Below are 20,495 nucleotides of genomic sequence, written 5' to 3'. Positions count from 1 at the left end.
ACACAGTCAATCAGAAAACATTCCAGCGGCCCCTTACACACACAACCCTGCCGTAGCTATCTGGCCTTACTCGGGCGTATACACTTCTGCTTCTTTTCATCCCCCTTCCCCCATTCCCTTAAAGTTTTAGCCATACTAGTCACTCTGCCCCTGTCCTAGGTGTGTCAGATGACAGCACAAAAGCTACTTCTCTAACTAGCCGATACGCCTATCTTCTCACAAGTCATATCCCTTCCCATCAAAATGCTTAACCTTAATAAATGCATAAACTATTAAAAGGATAATTTTTCCCCACGTCTGTTTTGCCTACAAGATTATAAGGTTGTAAATGAGAGGAGGTACAGCTCCCAGTTTTGCTCATCCTGTTCCTTATAACCCAGTTCAGCCCCAGCCTAAAGGAGGAGGAAGTCAGTAAATACTATCTTAATAAATGAATGAACGCATACAGGGAGTGGTTAAAATGGCCAGTCTCAAAACGCTGCCTCCCAACCCCCAGGCTGTTTTCTAAACACACAGAGCCTCTTCTCTAGTCCTTCCCTTCCTCCCTTCCTTTCTTCTCTTCCTCTTTTCTCTCTTTTCAATGCATTTTAGCTGGGCTTTCTCTCCATTCTATTATGCCAGCAGGATCCAGCAAACCAGGGAACAGAAAAGGACCTGGGAGGAAGGAAGGAGCCCAGGCGGCAGGGCGGCGCCCGCGGGCCGGAAGTGCGGCGCACGGCGGAAGTGCGGCGGGCGGAAGCCGCAGCCTGGCGGCCCGAGCGAGGCGGAGGTGGGTAATGGCGCCGGGGCTACGGTGAGCACTGCAGGTGCCCGGGCGCCCGTTCGCGCCCGCAGGAAAAGGCCGCGAGCCCTCCGCAGTGCGGCGCGCTGCAGACTTCCATGGCAGTTAGCGGGGATTTAATTAAGCCGGGAGCTATAAATCCCTGAGCCACTGGGGGGAGATTGTAAACGCGCGCTCAGGGAGCTGAATAAATGACGGAAGGGAGAAATTCGGCTTCTCGAAGAAAGCAGAAAATGTCTTAACTCATGCTTCTCCCGGTGATTCACAGATGCCCTGGTCCCGGGTTTAATTGAATCCTATGAAGTGGCAATATCACACTTGACAGCCTGCTGAGTTGACTGCCTTTTTAAATAAGTGGTTTTGAGCAGCCACGTTGACCTTTAATTGGGGTGAAAAGGTTGAAAAGAGCAGGAGGGAACTTTGCGAGTGCTGAGCCCCTCTGGACCCGGCTGTCTGGACCCCATCTTTGCTTTATTGGGTAGAAGCAGCTCTCTGGGCCTGTGGACAATAAAAGAATAAATCAGACTTCACAGTTCCCAACTAGTACTTGGCCATGTCACTCACCCCTGACAAACACCAACTAATGCACTTTTTAATAAGACACAAAGGTAGAAAATCGTCTGATTTTCTGATTAGTTGCCACTAATGTGAATAGGTATTCAGTTGTTTCTAAGGCTCTCTTTAAGTGGGTTTTTGCCTATCTTTATCCTTATTCTTACTGTGTTTTTGGAAAACTATCTTAGTGCTCTTTAAAAAACAAGACACTGTTGGCCCAAAGACTCTCAGTTCCTTACACGCAGCAATGGTGCTGAGACTATATTATATCCCAAAACTACTAGTACATTTCTCAACCTAATACGGGCTCTGTAACATTGGCTAACTGGTCACTCCCTCCAGCTGTCTTGGTTGGACACTGAACAAGTTGAGACGACTCTTAAAGACCACAGCCATCTCATTTAGTACTATTTTGTGGAATAGCTTATAAAAGTGCACATGATGCTCTCTGCCAATACTTAGAAGTATATGCATGAGGTGTATGATAGGTAAAGAACAGAGGATAAAATGCAAGAGAAACAGCGCAGTTGTGGTTCTTGCCTCCAGTCCCAACACTGTGGTTTAGGCTGACAGACCTCAAGTCTGGACCAGCCCTCAAAGCATAGTAAGTAAGACCTTGTCTCAACAAACCACCAGCAGCAACAGAGGCATGAAAACAAGTCTTTCCTGGAAACTGCTGAGTTACTGTTTCTCTGGGATAAGGCAGAACTAATCATGGTTCAATGTGAGATGTTGAAACCTAATCCTGGGTCCTGCTGTACTGAGGAATTGCCTGGGACCAGAAAGGCCCAGTTGTGAAAATTAAAATCTCTGGGCTACTTTAAACAGGCCCTCAAAATATCCTCTGTTTGCTCTGGTCCACTGGAAGCTACCTGCCAGAAAAGGATCAATAATTTTTGTCTCTCTTGCTAGAGGACTGTGCAGCTATGTAGTTTTATTTAGACAGACTATTGACAGGTGAGTAATAGAAATGAATATTTTTCTAACTCAGAGGATTTATTGAGCTGTGTTTCTGTTTTGTTCCAGTTGGTTGCTTGTATTGTACTCACAGGAACACTACCCAGAGGCACTGTGGAGAGATCCCTCCAAATAAGTTTGTTTTAATTAAAGCTTTTGTAGTTCATATCTTGTATATATTCTAGCAGGCCAACCTATTTAGTTTCTAGTGCTTATACTTGGGATTTTCAAACACAGTAAGACATTGAGGTGATATGGTATGAAGTAGTGAGGGGTTTTATGTTCCTTATTGTAAATCTAATTTTTTTGCACGGCTTTATTCAAGGGATATACATCAGAAGAAACCAAAAGCCAGCTGGAATAGTTCCTGGATGAGATTTTATTCCTGTTTGCAGTTGTTTTGAGGGGGGATACCCTCTGGATCAGGTATGTGTGACTCTACAAGTAGCAGGACTGTGTGAGCTCCTATAACTCTTCCCTTTGTATATGTAGCAAGTTCTAGGGAAAAAGCTATTGAGGGGGGGATATGTAAAATCAAAAGCTGTGGCTAATTCACACTGATATATGCTTGCACTTGTCTAACCCCATTCCTGTGCTGGGATCAGGAAGTACAAAGACTGTATTCTTTTTATTCTAGTTCTTTTTCAACTTCCCAGGGATGTAAGAAAAAATGAAAATGTCTGTTGTATTTAGAAAGTATCCGACTTCAGCTCATGGTTCTAGAAGCTGCAAGATGTAAATCCGTGGATGCTAAAGTCTCGGCAAGGGTCCCCTGGCTATGGCCCATCACACTAGGAAACTAGAAAGGGAACTCACATGTTCAGAAAGAAGCAATATTAACACCCCTTCCCTTTTACTTCCCATAGATCTCCATGATCAGATATCTTCTAGGCTCTACTTCTTAAAGGTTCTGTTACCTCACCATCGCCATATTGGGGGTTGAACTTCCAACACTTGAACCTGCTCAGTGTATCCAACACATGACGTCAGTAGCATCTAGTAATGGTGATTTTACTTTATTAGTCTTCCTTTCTGTGCTGCTGTGTTGTGAATCTTCCCTCTGCCCCAAGGTCATTAAGGGGAAGGGCAGTGTAATAATCACTTTTATGTTTCTAGTACCTGACTCACTGCATACACTCAGTTCATGCTATGGACATGGAAAGGCAGTGTCCCTCGGGGGAAGTCTACACCTGTAGAGAACATGAAAACATCTCTGAGGAAGCAGCAGAGAGAGAGGAAAAAAAAAAAAAAACAAGGTTCTAGGAAGTGACCAAGTGCTATTATAAGTACTGTGTTCATTAACAGCTTGGACCAGGGAAGGGTATGGTTGAAAATCCACAAACTGTCACCAAACTGACACCTGAGCAGATCCACCCGGAAAACTGTAGAGCATTTGTTGAGCTAGATACGCAGACTGAGAGGGCAAAAGCTTTCTATATCTGCACTCCTTCCAGACTTACAGTGCCCATCTCTTCACCCAAATATCTGTCCAGCCAATATTTGAAGAATTATCTATGAAGGTATGCCAAATTACTAACTTACCCAGGCCACCAGCATCTTGGCTTGATCCTGTCTCAGATCCTGTCTCAAGGACCTATTGTGTTACTTATTCTAAACTAAATTGCTCAAATGTCAGTGTAGAAAATCCACAATTAATTTTTTGTCTGTTTGGTTTTTTGTTTTGGTTTTTTATTTCCTTTCTTTACTAACAGCATCCTGGTGGAGTTCAAAGTTCAGAAGTTTAATATATATTACCTATTATATAGATAGAAATATTTATAAAACAGGACCGTGGAGGGCTACATACTGCAGTCTGTGAACCTGATTGCATCCAAAACCAGAATGTTACAGCTATAAACATAAGCATCCTCTTATTGCTCCAGTACTTTCTCATATTAATAATAAAATAATAGGAAAATGGATTTAAGTTCAGTCAGGAGGGAAGGACATGACATTGAGTTATTTGATTTTTTTTCTTCTTAATATGTATGTTTTTGCTAAGCTAAGAGAAAGAAACTATTACGTTACTTTATAGAAAGTCAGCTAAGGCCATCTGAAATATACACATGGAAAAAGAGGTCTTCATGTTCAAATAGAAACTAATGCGAATCTTCTTAGACTTAGAGATTGAAAACCTTATTTATACTAAGAGACTTTCCTGTCTGAAACTTACTCCTTTTCTCTTATGAACCTTAAAATAGCCTTAAATAAAACATATAAGCATATGCCCTTGTTCAAGGAAAAAATAGGAATAAATGAAAATATATTGTACAAAAGAATTAAACATGGTTTTCTTATCTAAAGTCACTTTTCAGTTCCAAAGTATCAGAATATTCTACTGATATCTGTGAAAGAACAAAATAAGACTCAGGAGACTGTAGGGTCTTCCAGGGCCTATCGTGGGTAGTACTTAGCATTTAAGTTAGACTCTGTGTTGTACAGGCCTATGACTTAGTGATAGTGAAAGACTAATGAATTATTGGATTTGCAGCAGAATACCTTGCAGGTCTTATGTGGTCATATAAATTAGAAATGAATAGAATATTAGTGACAAATGGAAGACATTTTGAATTGCAAATTTGTTTTTAGCAATTAGACTGGTATTACTATCTTAGTATAATGTGACTAAAACGTTTTAATGAAATTGTCTTCTTTCTGAGTCAGTATTAAAAATCAGAGGAACAAGGTCATGTTGGGTAAGAAGGATAAATGTCAAAAGGAGTCTGCATAATTCCTTATGCACTTTGTGCCCGTTCCCTGAACTAGATGGTTTTGCCCTCAGTCTTAAGGTTATCGTTATGGGAGGATGGAACTTTGAAATTAGTTTTTAAACTCTGTTAAAGCCCTATGTCTAATATAAGCTAAGCACATTATTTAAGTTTTCTTGCTTTCAGGAATGGATTTGCAGCCATTATGTCATAACTGAGCTGAACATTGTTGCACTCTGAATTGGACTGTGCTGCTCTGGCTCTAGGCCAGTTGCTGAGTCAGTATCTTTGGGATGGAGGATAGAAGGAAGAAGGCAGCATGCGCAGACCCCATTGTGATAATTGGTCTAGGATTCCCTCCGGAATCTGCTGGATGCTATGAGGCTCATACTGTGGAGTACATGACTTTTCTTGGTTAGCATTGTTTTCTTTTTCTTAGCTGGATGTTTTCTGGAAACCTTTTCTTGACATTGTCACATGCACCAATTCCACTCTGGAGTAGACTCCTCTGAAGGAATGATCTGGAAGGAGTGACTGCTAAGTTTTAAAGATTCTAAAACACTTACCTGCCCTGAAGACTCTTTTCCTGTCAGCCTACCCCACACCAAGGCCAAGGCGACAGTGCTTCCGCACAAGGGGAGGAATGCCGAGATGAGTAGGATAGGTCATTTAAAATAACATTTTAAGTATGTCTAATAGAATGTCCAACTCCTATGATTAAACAGTTTCCGGATGAATGCTTGACCACTCTGCTATCAGCTCCCCACTTCTCAGTGTAGTGGTTTCTGAAACCACTGCTTCCCAGTTATGAGTAAAGAGAGAGAGAACAGTTGACAGTAAGCAATGGTTACACTTGTGCATGGATCTCAAAAGGAATTCTGAGCTTCTCCAAAGAGCTGCATATTTTCAGCTTCCAAAGACAGAAAATTGTTCAAGGCCTTGTGCAGGCATGGGCCATTCCTATGCCAGTTCTTCAGTGTGGGATTGCTCTTTCTTGGGTCACAAAGACATTTGAGACCTAAAACCTGTGAACATGCTTCTCTTGAGTCTCTGGAAAATGAGAGATCAGAACAAATAGTAGAATTTCCATTTCACAGTTGGCAAAACTAAGGCTCAAAGAGATGAGTTTCTTTGTACCTTAGAACATGTTAGTGGCAGCTGTGTTTCTCTTTGGGATCTATGCTTGTGAAATCTTCATAAATAAATAAATAAATAAATAAATAAATAATGAATCCAGGGATTTCAAACACAGAATTCCTATGTAAACTCTACATGAAGATGAACTCATAGCTGTAAGTGAACAATTATGCTACTTCTGCTTAATTCCTCCGATTGATAAGTGTGAGTGTGGATTGTGTTTATTTAAAAGTATTTTGATCTCTCCAGCAAATTTACTCAGAACTATTTGGTAAGATGATGAATAATGTCAACTTAACACTTTCCTTAGGGGGCTTCTGTTCGGATATACACTGCTTGAGGAAATCGTTACTATTATAGTAATGACTACTTTTTCTACCCATAAAAATAAGGCAAGCACAGAGAAAGGGCCACTGGAAGAGGATTGTCTTTTTTTTTTTTAAATCTGGCAGTGGGAAAATTATTTTTGAAAAGCTCAGATTGGGTGTCCGGTTTGTGATTTTCTGAAAGTTTCTGAGTGACATAATCTGTGACCTGAGGGCAGAGTGTGTGCTATCCGGTCTTATGTAGACACAGTGCTGTCCAGTGTACGTAGTGTTCACCGCCTGAAATGTTGAGCTGGAGCTGAAGTGTTTTTCAGTCCCTCAGTTTCTCACTTCTGACGCACCTGTTGCTAAGAATATTAAGTCTTCTGCTGGGCCCAATAAAAACAAAGTTTCGGGAAAAAAAATCACTGTCTTTAGTTATAAAATCCTCTTAGAGTTATTTCATAACCAATAATTAAGCATTGGTTCTATATTGTTTTTACTTATACAGCTTTTTAAATGTGTTGTCCTCTTTAAGTATTCACTTCAAGATAGTCAATCTTTGTCTCCACTCTTTCCTCCATCAGCTTTCTCTGTCCATACCCAAGATATCTTTTAGCTTGGTAAATTAGGCAGAAACCAGCATGGTTGTGGCATGGTAGCACATTGGTTATAGGATTAATGCCTTTGGAGCAACATCAGGTGTGTATCTTCTGGTTCATGTGTCTCATTTCACTGTCCCATTCTAGACAAGCCCTCATCACTGCTGGGCGATGGACTGCTCCTCCATTCTGGAAGCCCTTCCCACTGGCCTCTATGGAGACATACTCTCTGGCTTTCCTCTTACCTCCTCAGTGGTTGTACGGCTTGTCCTAGCTTCTCTCTCTCCAATCACTACAAGTTGGATTGCCGAAAAGATCTACGTTGAGCCCTCCTCTTCTGTCCTACCGAGATCATCTCATCTAGTTTCATAGCTGCAGATACAATCATTATACCAAGAACTAATTTTTATCATTAGCTCTGGCTCTTCACCTGAGTACCAAACATTTATATGTCACCACCCACTTGAGTCTCAATGATTCTCTAACTACTAACAAGTTAATCTCCCAAAATTTCATAAATAAACATTGTTCAAACCCATCAGTGGTTTTGAAGATATACATGACAAATCACACATGGCTTGACAACTATTGAAAATTTTGGGAGTCCTATCCTGAGACCAGCTTATTTCCATTATTCCTTATCTCTTTGCTCAATTCATGTTTCCCTCAAAATTTGTATCAAGTGTTGTCTAGTCAGGGTTTCTATTCCTGCACAAACATCATGACCAAGAAGCAAGTTGGGGAGGAAAGGATTTATTCAGTTTACATTTCTACATTGCTGTTCATCACTAAAGGAAGTCAGGACTGGAACTCAAGCAGGTCAGAAAGCAGGAGCTGATGCAGAGGCCATGGAGGGATGTTCTTTACTGGCTTGCTCAGCCTGCTCTCTTATAGAACCAAGACTACCAGCCCAGAGATGGCACCACCCACAAGGGGACCTCCCACCTTGATCACTAATTGAGAAAATGCCTTACAGCTGGATCTCATGGAGGCATTTCCTCAACTGAAGCTCCTTTCTCTGTGATAACTCCAGCCTGTGTAAAGTTGACACAAAACTAGCCAGTATAAGTGTACTTCCTATTTTGTTTATATGTCCATAAATCCTAAGTGATTTCAAATCTTTTTGTGACACTATCCCCAACCTTATCCCACGGTACTCATCTTTCCCTTTCTCTTGAAGCTCTCTGTATGCCCCATTGTTACACCTCCTGCCTTCCTTGTTTACCTGTCTGTGCATGTTAATATTCTGACCATATTTTTAACTCTTCATCAGTGAGGATCATCTCTTATTTACTTTCACCTATTTATTTCCTCATCACTGTGGAATTAATGAGTAAATGGTCATGAGTTTGCTACTAATATAAAGCATGATATAACTTTTATCTCAACTAAGAATCACCCTTCTGCCTTGGTCCTATGAAGGCTCAATGCCCATGTAGGGGAATGCCAAGGCAGGGAGGTGGGAGTGGATGGGGGGCGGGGACGCACCCTCATAGAAACAGGGGGAGGGGAATAGGATAGGGGGCTTGTGGAGGGGAAACTAGGAGAGGGGATAACATTTGAAATGTAAGTAAATAAAATATCCAAAAAAAAAATCATCCTTCTAAATCCATAAACTCCATCTAGAATTCTTGTTGCTAGTATGCAGTGTATGAAGTTGATGTAAGTTTTATTTTGAGAGAAACAAACTAATCGCTAGAATAGATGAAGGAAAATGTAATGGCTTAATTTTACTGAGAATTAGAAGGGGTGTTCATGTATTAAATGGTAGGTATGTAAATTATTACTTTAATAAAATCGTGATCTTACTGTATAGACAAGTCCTGAACTTCAAACAGCCAAAGGACATTTTCAAAACATTCTTGCAGATTGATTATGTGTAAATGCAGTTGAATATGGCACCAAAGAACTTGAAACAGAGATATCCAGTCTCTATTCCATGATCTAAGGGGAGCCAAGGAAGCCGTGAGTAAATGTGTCCTGTATCCAAGATCTTAAGTTCCATTCCAATTTATTCAGAAGCGATTAAGATTCAAATACAGCTGGTTGCAGACTCAAAGATGAGTGCTGGGGCATCATTTGTCCCTAATAGGCTATGTAGAACCCAGTGACCCAAGTCACCACCTCAGCAACCTCACCTGATTACATAGCCCCCAAAATATGGGGTTTGTTCCTAAAAGAAGGGTGTGTGTTTCTTTTCATTTGGGTAAAAATAGAAATGCTATACCAAGATGGTAATGCATATGAAGTGGAGCATTTAACGTCTCACATGGCACAAATGACTAAACAGAAGCCTTGAAGCTAGCTCTCTATAGAACATAGGTTCAGCAAGAGCTATGATAATAGTATTTGGTTAATGTCAGCTCAGCATTAAATTTACATTATAGTCTTGTGCAGAAGCTCCAGTGTTATCTGTTAATAACCAAGGTGGTACCTGGGCTTAGATAGACTTCTTGATTTTGCACATGAACTAACACTGCAGCTTGCTGATGAATGATTATGTGAGCTTAGAGCTTTGGTGTGCCAAAGGCCTCTTTGTATGAATAAAATTCTGGTCAGTGAAGGTCAGTTTCTCTACTCAAGCGAGAACAATGTTGTTTCCCTCCTAATCAGATGCATACAGTGTTTGAAAGATCCAGGAGCCCTACATAAGTGATGTGCAGCCATAGCCTGGGCAGCTCGTCATGCTGAAATGACTAATCCTTAATAAAGGCTCAAACAACCATAGCATCTTCCTGTGCTATAATCAGTTGCTTTCATGGTGTGCCCTTCAGTGCTTCTCAGGGAAACACTATAAAGTTAACTTATCTTCTCTACCGTGCTTCAAGGAAGGCTGAACTGGTCCAATCAGTCCTCCCCCCATGTTGTATTTGATTCTGCCATAAAGACCAATGAAGTCTGCCTGCGTTGTGTTGGAAGGCCAGTCTCCCTTTCTCTTTTAGGGGAGCCGATCCTCTGAGTAGCACTGGACTTGAAGCAGCAGGAGTCACCGTCTTTATTGTTAGGCTTCAGGATTTTCTTTACGCACATTCTAAATCCAGTTTATGCTTTTTCTACTTTCTTCCAGTCTGTGACAAAGGTGACCCAATTGTGCTTCTTTGATATTATGAGCGCAGTTCTTTGTGTTCCTGTCACAGAGACATATAACAAAATACAGAGGATAAAACTCTATCTGTCTGTATAATAGGAACACTCATTTCATGACTAAAGTGACATAATTTTAAAACAATGCTGTCAGTAAGGCCTAGTCATACAAGTTTTTAATCTCAGCTGCTCAGAAGGCTAGGGCAGGAGGAGTGCAGGTTCAAGGCCAACCTGGACTACAGAGTGGGTCAAGGGCAGGCTGGACTATTTAGTGTAACTCTTAAAGCTTTTGCCCAGCATTTATGAGTCCCTAGGTTCGGTTCCAGTATAGAGAACTGGGAGGAAATGTTGTCAACTCACAATTAGGAGCTAATAGGCAGAGACCGCTTTTCAGGATGTTTTTTTATAGTACTAAGATATGGTTCAAAAATAATCGAACTAATGAAAATGTCACAGTGATAGAGTAGTCCACATAAAGATTTTACTTCAAGAAGGCATAATTTGGTGAATGTGACTTTGACAGCAATGGTGTTGGGGTTTACAGAGTTAGTCAAATGATCTCAGAAGAGCATTAAAGTGTTCCCATTGGAGTATATCATTTTTTCATTTAATTTTTACAGCCATAAGTGAACCTCAAGAATTAAGAAATTTTAGCTTTAATATCTGTCTAGGTAAAGAGTAAGGAGCTTTTTCTTCATATCAGACTCTAATATAAATTTATAATACACTACTGTGAAAGAAATAAGTTAATTGAACAATATAGTAAAAATGCATATACCATAGGCCATTAAAATATGCAAGTTGTAAAACTGCATAGCATTGATGCCTTGCTCAGGAAATAAACGTGCCAGGTTTAAGTAATTAAAAGTGCATGAGAAAGTAGCAGTGGGGAGGAGAGCACAGCGGTAGTTGTAAGCTGAGTGGCTGCAGCATCACTGAAGACCCTGCCTAGCTCTCTGGTTATTGAACAAATATTCCACCCGATCTGGAATGCATGGCAGCTCTGTTTACTGTGGCAGGCTTTATTTGTCTTGGCTGCAGTCGAGACCACATGCTGTGTTTTGTCATGTTGGAAATACTGAAGCCGGTTTCCATTGTGGATGTGAGTTTTTTTAAAAGCCTTAACACCTCAGTCTCAAGTCAGCTAGTAATAAGTTTTCCTTTCCTTTCCAGCCAAACATCAATAAATCTTCTTTCCCTCCACCAAAGCAAGTAGCTGCAGTTCACAATCCTGGTTATAGTCTGGGTACACTGCTAAGGAAGGCCCCATCCTTCCCATTCCCAAGGACTCTACCTCTACCATTTATAAAGCTAGTTTTTTCATTTACATCTCCTCCATATGTAGTACAATTTCTTTAATACCGTCTTATTTTACGAGAGAGTGCCACTGGTATCATAGAGTCCTTCCAAATCCAGTGATCCAGAAATGTCTGTCTACCCACTAAACGTCAATTGCCTATGCTTAGAAATGTGGGGCGAATAGATAAATAGCTACCTATAAAATTCAATTTCCCCCTTCATTTATGCCCTGTGTAGTCAAAGCTGTATCTTCAACTACATTCACCTTTTGGAGTTGTTGATGCTGTGGAATTCACAGAAAATGTGGCTGCTAAGACTTAACACTTAGTTGAGAATCTCACAGAATATTGTGGCATTGCTTCCATTCACTTTCCAAATTCTAAGTAGCAGATCCCTGCAGTTCGGCTACTTAGCAGGGAAATCTGGGTAGAAGTGGAAGGGTAGAGGCTTATGAGGAAAGGGAAGATCGTTGCTTTCATGGATCAGTGGCTGAGCTTTTTGTCCTATGGTCTTTATTGTAGTTTGATATAGGTTGGTAGTTTTTTCTAAAGTCCTATCGTTTGGTCTGAAATAAGTTTAAAGCTAATTTACACTGAGAGGCCTACTAGCACGTAATACAGTCATCCTCTGCTCTGGGAAGTAGGGCACAGGAGATTTGAAGTGGTGGCAGTGCCAACTGCAGCTCTTCAGTCCAGAGTCAATAGGCACCCTGAGGAGCAGCAACCTTTAGTTTAGAGGGAGGCTAAAGAATGACTGCTGTCCACACTGAGTAATTGAGCAGAGGAGAGATTAGGAGGGAAAGGCTCACTCTAGTGTTTCAGCCCTCAAGCAAATATATAAGTACCTGTTGTGTGCACATTGACTGTGTGTGCTGAGGAATACTGGTGTGAGCAGTGTCTGTTCTTATAGAGCTCTGCTGTAGTGGAAAAGGACAGAAATTGTAAGTAGGAAGGGACCGCCTCAAGTGGAAACACTTATAATAAAAGTATGCATTAGGTTGATTCACAAAAATATTGTGAATATGAGGATGGGGAGTTACATGCTGGCCAGCATTGGTAAGGTAGACTCTTCAAGGAAGGGATTTGAGTTCGAGGGCAAAATAAGGAGAAAGTATGTAAGCTTCCTATGGAGAAAGAGCAGGTGCAGTGCTGCTGGTGGGGATGGGCTGTGGCTTGTAAGGATAGACGGAGAGTCGCCACAGCTGCCGCTGGTCAACCTAAAGAAGGAGAAGCTGGGAAATAGAGTTGGAGAGGAAAAGGGAAGGTAAGAAATAGGATCCCAGGAAGTTCATCTTGGAAATAGTGCTAAGTGGGAAAGGTAACTATACATGTGTGTTTTAGAAGTTAAATTGTAACACTTACAGCTTTAGCTACAAAGCTAGGTGGGATAACTAGGAATAATAGGGTGTCTCAGTCAAGCAAAGTAGCAGTCTGAGGGAGCTTCAAAGCCCATTGTCTGACATGCTGCTATTAAACTGTTCCTTCTGGAGTCTCTCCAATAAAAACACCAGTGTGTTTGTGTATGAAGCGTTTGAAAATCATGGCACTTCCCTTTTAGACCGCTTCTTAAGGGGTGGAAGAGACTTTTCCTCACAAGTTAACCCAGACTGATTCTCTGTTAGTTTCTCTACCTACAGCTCTGTGCTTCTCCATCTCTTTCAGTGTGAGACAGAGATCTCCTTGGAGGTGCCTTGTTCTTTCGGGTTTACCATGGAAGGGCTGGGTGGTGCTGCATGCTTGCCAGTAAGAGTGAACCCACCATCTTAGGACTAAAAGCCATCTCAGGACATCTCCACTTATAAGGAGTTATCAGGATGCTTATAGCATTTGCAGCTGAAAGTTAATTTCATATTCAAATTAACAAACTCATGAAATTTGCTTCTAGAAACCAAGTGATTAGGTACAAAAGTAATAGGGTTTGTTTTTTTTTTTTTTATTGTTTGTTTTGGGCTTTAGTTCTAAATTCTGTTTTGCCTGGAGTACAGTGAATTTATTATGGACACTTGCCAAACATCTGGGCCTCTCTGACACTCCTGGATTCTGAGCTACAATTCTGAAACTTTCAGATTCAATCATGAGTTTGCAAGTTCCTGCTTGTATTCTAAAGAGCAGAGTCAATGGTGTGTTAACTTTATTGGCTTATTTTTCTTTTGGCAGAATTAAAATGCTCTGGTTTCAAGGAAAGAGCCTGCAGATTGCCAAATCCTCCTTTGGACTCTTGAGAAATCTCTCTGCCTCTAACAGAGCTCTGCCTGTGTTGACCTTATTCACAAAGGTACCAAAGGGAAAAGCAAAATTACAACTTAAAAAATAACGTGTTATCACTGTTGGGTGAAAAGGTTATGTATGTCCCTGAGAAGGGGTCAAATCTGTAAAGAAAAGAAGTGGGAAGACCTCTTTTGACCTGGTCTTCAGTTTTTCTTCCTGAGACATTATCATTTCATTGTTTCTCAGTTATCAAGGGTACACTAATACACATGGTAGTTATTTTACCCCTACATTTAAAAAAGAACTATAGATTATAGTTAGGATGATTAAAATTGTCCTATTTAGAAATAAGTCAGTTCTTGCTATTTGTAGTAGTTATGTCCTAGAAAACACCATCAACATTGAGCAAATATTAAACCTAGGAAAGTACTGGATTGGGTTCCCATAAGCCCCTGGGCACAGTATTTTTGTGAACCAACTAAATGCATAACTTTAGTTTATGTGAGTTTCTGTTTAAAGATGTCTTCAATACGTACTGTTTAGTAATTAGCATTTTGCTCATGGCCAACAACACCACAACTCATGCCTAAATGAAGCTTGTCTAACAGTTGAGTTCTCTCCATGAGGCACATCACAGCTTTCTTTTAGCACCGTGCTTAGGGGAGTTTGTTTGTTTGTTTTAAGTCACCAACAAAAACACAACAGCAAATAAATAAATAAATAAATAAATAAATAAATAAATAGAAAATGCCATTACCAATATAACAGCACCCATGGGAGTATTTAAGAGAATACTAGTTTATGTTTATAGAATGGGTGCTAAAGCAAGGGGCAAAGCATTCCCTCATTGGACCTCACTTTAGAAATGTCAGGTCAACTGGCAACTCAAACTTTTTATAGTTTTATGCATGAGCATGTTCGTGTTTGACTGTAGAAGTGCTTCCAGTATTGTTTGGGGGTTGCAAACTTTATTACATAGGCAAAGTCACAAATAAGAATGAATAGCGAAGACTGAAGAAGTGCTTGTTTTCTTATCCCTGGCACTACTGTAAGCTACAGGGGTGGTTTAACTGTGTGAGTGTGTGTGTGTGCGTGTGCATGTGCCTGTATGTGTGCATGTGCGTGTGCGTGTGCGTGTGTGTGTGTGTGTGTGTGTGTGTGTGTGTGTGTGTGCAGGAGGCCTGAGGTTGTTATCAGGAGTCTTCCCTCAGTCATTCTCCACCTTATTCGTGGAAGCAGGGTCAATCAGTTGATTCTGCCTTACAAGCACTGGACCTTGGCAAGCCAGCGTGGCCACCAAGCATTTGCAAGGGCTCTAAGGATCGGAACCCCAGTCCCCAAGCTTGCACTGCCAGTGCTTTAACCACTCAGCCATCTCTTCCCAGCCTTGGTGGAAAATGTTTCAAGAGTTTTTCACCCTGGAAATTTGGAGTACGAACATCAGTAATGTCTGTTTTTGTTAATTAGCATCACTTTGTGGAATTTATAATCAAAAAGAAACATGAAGACATCAGAAGTTACTTTTTTAAACACAGAAATTCAAACAAAAGGTCTTTCTTGATAATTTTTCAGATTTTAGCCATTTCATAGTTTAAATCCTGACAATTAGCTTATAACAAAGTCTGCCAGTTGTGATGGTCCACACCTGTGTCCTCCAGCACTTGGTAGTCAGAGTGAGGCAGGAGGATTGTAGCATGTTCAATACAAGTCTAGGCCACATAGCCAGTACCAAGCCAGCCAGGGCTACATAGCAAGACCTTATCTGAAGCCCTCCACCAAGTGCAAAATAAAACAAATTTTTAAAAATGAACTTCTTGTTGAGAATATTTCATCTAAATTGCTTTTTACATCATCAATATATGTTGTACTGTTAGAAATTATAGAACCAAAAATATTCTTTTATCTGAGACAGTAGCCCCTGAAGTTAGCTATTGAGACAGTAGCCCCTGAAGTTAGCTATTGAGACAGTAGCCCCTGAAGTTAGCTATTGAGACAGTAGCCCCTGAAGTTAGCTATTGAGACAGTAGCCCCTGAAGTTAGCTGTACTTATTTGGACTGTGGTTGCCATCCATATTTTTGGTTCCAAGAGCAGGTGAAATAGCCAAGAACATTTCCAGAAAATAATCAAGCAAGCAAACAAAAACCCAATCTCCCATTCATTCTTAATATGTATATAGAACCCTGTAAAGTATGTAGCAAGATATAAGCAACAGGCATCCAATAAAATAAGTAGAAAAGTGAGGAATTTGTCCTTTTTCTATGACAAGTAGTAGAGTACACTTTACAGATTGACTTTAAAACAAGAGATTTTTCTGGGTAGTTTTGGTTTCTGGTTCCAGGGAGTGCTTGATTCAAAAAATAAGATTATTATTAGTTTCAGCTTTGTATCTTCTGGATTAAATTTATCACCATATTGGCTCTTTTTGATTGGCCCACTCCTGAGCCAATCATAGGCAAAAGAGACAGGATGTCCTAATGGTTTGCAGCCGTGTCAAGTGCTCACCTTTCTTGCTTAAAGATGGAATTAGCCACGTGACAAGAGTAGTTCCTAGGGAACAAAACCATAGCCTTCTTGCTACAAGAAAGGAAGGGTGTGTTAGCACACAGTTCAAGAACAAGATGAATAAGTGCCACGGAGAATCCTCAGAAAAGCCATCCTGACGGCGGCCTCCTTTCCGATGAGCCTCTTGCCAGATACACACTGACATATTTGCATTATTAATTTGTACAAACTTCCACAAACCTGATTCTTAAGATCAAAACACTCTCCTCAGGCCTCTACTCTAAAAGCGAACTATAAAGAAGGGCATTTGGTACATCTTCACTTAGTACAGTCTTGTTTGGTTTTTCTTTTAAGCTCTTACTTTGACTTTTTGACACTCTCAGAAAATTTTTGTTATTGCCCTGCAGTAACAAACTAGCCACAGTCTGTTTATTGTTAATGCTAATAGCAATTTATGAGCTGAATCTGGCCAAAAAGATCTAGAAATATCCAAATCCTTATTTCAAAACATGCTCTGAGTTAAGCCAAAGGAAAGGCCTGTCTTCTACGTGATAGCTTAACTCTTTGTAATATATTAAAAAGCAGTTTTTACCCAAGCAGCAGCAGCAGCAGCAGCAGCAATGCTGAGCCTATTTTCAGCTTACAGAAGAGAACCTATGGCTAGACTCTAGGCACAGTGACTAAGAGACCTTTAATGACTGCCGATCTGTGTTCTCCCCCACCTTTCCCACAAGGCAGTTGCAGAGTACAAACAGCAGCGAGGCCTATGCTTCGGGTAGAACATTAGTCCACTGTGGATACCTGTAATACTAAAACAGAAACAAAACACTGTGAAATGCTACAGACACTCATCTGAATCGAAGAAAAAAATCCCTCTCTCCTTTTAAGGGTAGAGCAGTCACTATTTCACGGTTCTCTGATAGAATTCTTCCTCTGGACTGAGTAGGAAAACGGGCTGATGCAGTTCAGTACTCTCAGGTCAGAAAAGACACAAGCCATTTAGGTCAATTGTATGAAGCCACCAAGGGGCTCCTCACTTAGGAAAAGGCAGAGCCCTTAGCTCGGTAGATAGGCTAGTGAAAAATAAGGAGCATGTAATGTGCACACATAAGCACATGCCAGTAGGTACACATACATACATAAAACAATAAAAACAACAACCGAAAAATGCAGAGAGCCAACTATCATGGAATAGTAGCTATTTATGAGATTCTATAGTTATAATTTGCTTTGGAAATAAAGCCGTATAATTAATCTGATAGAAAACTAGCCTTTAAAATAAGTGTAACATGCTTCTGATGTGGGGTTTTTTCCCTTTTGGCATGGGGGAGAGGATGTTATACCAAACCCCTGCCTTTGGGTCTAACATCTTGTTCTTCCTGTAGGCCCCATGCCCGCTGTGTGATGAAGCTAAAGAAGTTCTCCAGCCGTATAAAGACAGGGTAACTGTCATGCATACGAACGGGGCGGGTCTAGTTTACTGTATGGCCTGGATCTTTCCCTTAGGAAAAGAGTTAATGATTTCATTTAGAGTTTGCTTCTGTTCCTCAGAGAGCCGGGTACTGATTCCCACGGAATCCATTACCTGAACAGTGCTCGGCTTCTCTCTCTCTCACTGGCTGTGATTCAGAGTTAACTATGGGGTGGGGTGCGCGCTTACTTTAAACTTGGGTCCCACTGCTTTTGTCTTTCTGTAACTTCCATGGTATGTTTTCCTTTAGCAAGCCACAGTAGCTTGGCTATTCTTACACCAAGACGCTTATGTCCTGATTTCTAGGCAACTTCCCAGCTGGGACACGTTTTACTTCATCGGGAACAGAGCAGAGCCCTGCTGCTGGATGGAGCAGGTGTGACTGAAAAGGATGGAAATCAGAATGTAGAGTAATGGAATCAGTCAGACTTTGTAAATGTAGGCCATTGGCTTGCTGTGGGGCTACAACAAGCAGGAGAAAACTGTCAGCCTTACAAAGTCTGGGCCAGCATATCACTGCAGTTGTTGCATTGGTCCATAAAGTGGAGTGCTAAATCCTATCCTTGTTTTAGTTTATTTTACAGGAGGTGGACATCACACTTCCAGAGAATTCTACTTGGTATGAACGGTATAAATTTGACATCCCCGTCTTCCATTTGAATGGCCAATTTCTGATGATGCATCGAGTAAATACCTCAAAGCTTGAAAAACAGCTTCGGAAACTTGAGCAGCAGGTGCTGGCTACAAACTGATATTTTCTCATTGATGCAAGTACCCAGATGAGAAGTTTACTTCTAGGCATCTTGTGAACTAAGAAGAGTACATTGTAGAGCGGGGAAGCTGTAGGGACGAAGAGGACTACTTGCTGAGTTTACTTTTCCCTTTCGTGACCGTGGATGTACTTCCCATGCTGGACAGTGCCCTGGTTGGAAGCAGGCTCTGCAGTCCTGCTGCCGAGCAGCCCTGGAGCCTAACTTTAGCGGAGTAAATGTTCTTACACTCGTTAAAATAGAATGTGAATTCTTAATAACTGTGCACTGAGAAAGGGATGTTTTAATGAACACATCTGCATGCAGCCTATTTTAGTGGAATTTAATAACACCTGTTTAAAATTAGTGTTCACTTTTGTGGAGTAGAATAGAATAATTGTCCTAGCCAAAAAGGCTTCACTTCAGAAGGAGAAAAGAGACCTAAACCTGCAGACTGTGTATAGCAGACTCAGGTGTTCATGTCATCATGGGATTGATTTGTAATGTTGAGGACTGCATTAAGTTATCAATTAAGTTAATTCAATGAATTGTAACATAGTAACTTTGTCAAATTTTTGTATCTTGGAAATTATTATTTTAATCATAACTGAACATACCTAAGCATAAAGTATCGTTTTATATAAAGTATTAAACATGTGTTTTTGTACTCTGATTTATATTTTGTCAAATTTGGCAAACATCCGAATGAATTCTCTTAACACCAAAACTGTCTTTTTTGCTTAAATCGCCTCCCTATGAAGTTCTGTGAACTGTCTGAGTGTCAGTAAGTGCTCAGGGTGAGTTAGTGTTAGAATTACAGATAATGTAGCCCACCAACCTTAGACATTGTCCTTACATTATCCAGGAAGGAGAATCTAAAGCTCAAAGAGTTGGAGGAACTTTTCCATGGTCACCCAGCCACTCAGCCACTGGGCCAGAATCTTGACATTTCTAATGTTCTCTGGATTTATGTAGTGGTTCAAATACAGCAATTCCAGCTACTGTGGGTACAGCACAAAGTAAGCCCTCCAAAGTCACTATTTAAAAATATTATGCTTAGTATTGCCATGTTGTCATAGTAGCTAGGACAGGTAGAGACTAAAGTTAAAATAGTGCTTCATATTTTGCTTTATATTTGTTTATACTTGCTTTATAATTGCTTATATCGAGCTACAGTATTCTATAATTCTAACACCAACTCACACTGAGTGCTTACAGGTCCAGTGGCTCATGACACCCAAACAGTTCACAGAAGTTCATAGGGAGCTGATTTAAGGGAAAAAAGACAATTTTTTCTTTTAAGTGAATACCTTCTAATACATGCCAAATCTGACAAAATACAAACAAATATAAAATATGAACAAAAATGGTAGACTTTTCTCAAACTGAAGAAATCTACAATATGGCTAGATGCAGTGGTAAACACCTTTACTTCCAGCACTCAGGAAGCAAAATCAGACAGATCAGATCTCTCTGAGTTTAAGGCCAGCCTCTACATAGTAAGCCCCAAGATAGCCTGAGCTACGTAGTGAGACCCTTTGTCAAAAATAAAAATACATCTACAATGTACTTACAAGGTGGTCAAACTGAAGTGGGAATTTCTAGTTTCTTTGAAGAATCAATTGTATCATGTGATGTTTTTCTGGAAACTTATGAGAGAATATTTTTGCTGAAGCAGACATGTGAAAGAAAGTTTTGCTGAGAATAGACATGTAGTGTTTTTCTGGAAGCAGCCTGGAAAGTGGGTATGTGACGTTTTGCTAAAGTGGATACTTGAAAGAACACATGATGTTTAAAAAGGGTATTAAGTATAATCTAACAGACAATGGACACTGTTGTATGGCATTGGTTCACCTTGCCACTCTTTTCTGGTCATTGTTTGTCATGACTTCATAGAAAAAAAAATGCCACCAAAAACTTCTGTTGGTAGTTTTCTGCCCACCTCTTGTCACTTCCACTAAGACCAACTAGCAGAGCCTCGTGGTTTCTTGGATCTAACGGCCACTGCTGATTCATGAATGGTGTTTGAAGTGGATCGAGCTGGTGCTGCTGATTTGTGTGATCTGAACTGCTGCTCTCCTGACAGCGCACATTGGATTCTCTCCAAAGAAACATTTCTAAACAAGTCCACATCCTC

At 40.6% G+C, this 20,495-nt stretch overlaps 1 protein-coding gene and 1 long non-coding RNA gene across 3 annotated transcripts in view; one reads left to right on the top strand and one right to left on the bottom strand.

Moving 5' to 3' along the window:
• The first annotated feature begins 723 nt into the window (after positions 1–723).
• C330018D20Rik (RIKEN cDNA C330018D20 gene) lies at positions 724–20,275 on the top strand. Of its 2 annotated transcripts, XM_006526351.4 has the most exons (6): positions 724–793; positions 2,619–2,719; positions 8,914–9,010; positions 13,585–13,702; positions 17,524–17,580; positions 18,182–19,031. In XM_006526351.4, exons 4-6 carry the CDS (start codon positions 13,592–13,594, stop codon positions 18,359–18,361), a joined length of 348 nt encoding a protein of 115 aa, XP_006526414.1. In that variant the 5' UTR covers positions 724–793; positions 2,619–2,719; positions 8,914–9,010; positions 13,585–13,591; the 3' UTR covers positions 18,362–19,031. The 2 variants fall into 2 exon arrangements, with proteins under 2 accessions (XP_006526414.1, NP_084185.1); NM_029909.1 differs by lacking the exon at positions 8,914–9,010 and having other exon boundaries at positions 724–769; positions 18,182–20,275.
• Positions 7,783–20,495, bottom strand: part of Gm34632 (predicted gene, 34632) — a 42,578-nt gene continuing 29,865 nt past the window's right edge. The window contains exon 2 of the long non-coding RNA NR_166732.1: positions 7,783–10,173. This is a non-coding gene — a long non-coding RNA (predicted gene, 34632). The remainder of the gene's footprint in view (positions 10,174–20,495) is intronic.

This window comes from Mus musculus, chromosome 18, assembly GCF_000001635.26.
Source record: "Mus musculus strain C57BL/6J chromosome 18, GRCm38.p6 C57BL/6J".
Lineage (NCBI taxonomy): Eukaryota > Metazoa > Chordata > Mammalia > Rodentia > Muridae > Mus > Mus musculus.
This window is presented reverse-complemented; position numbering and strand designations above follow the sequence as displayed.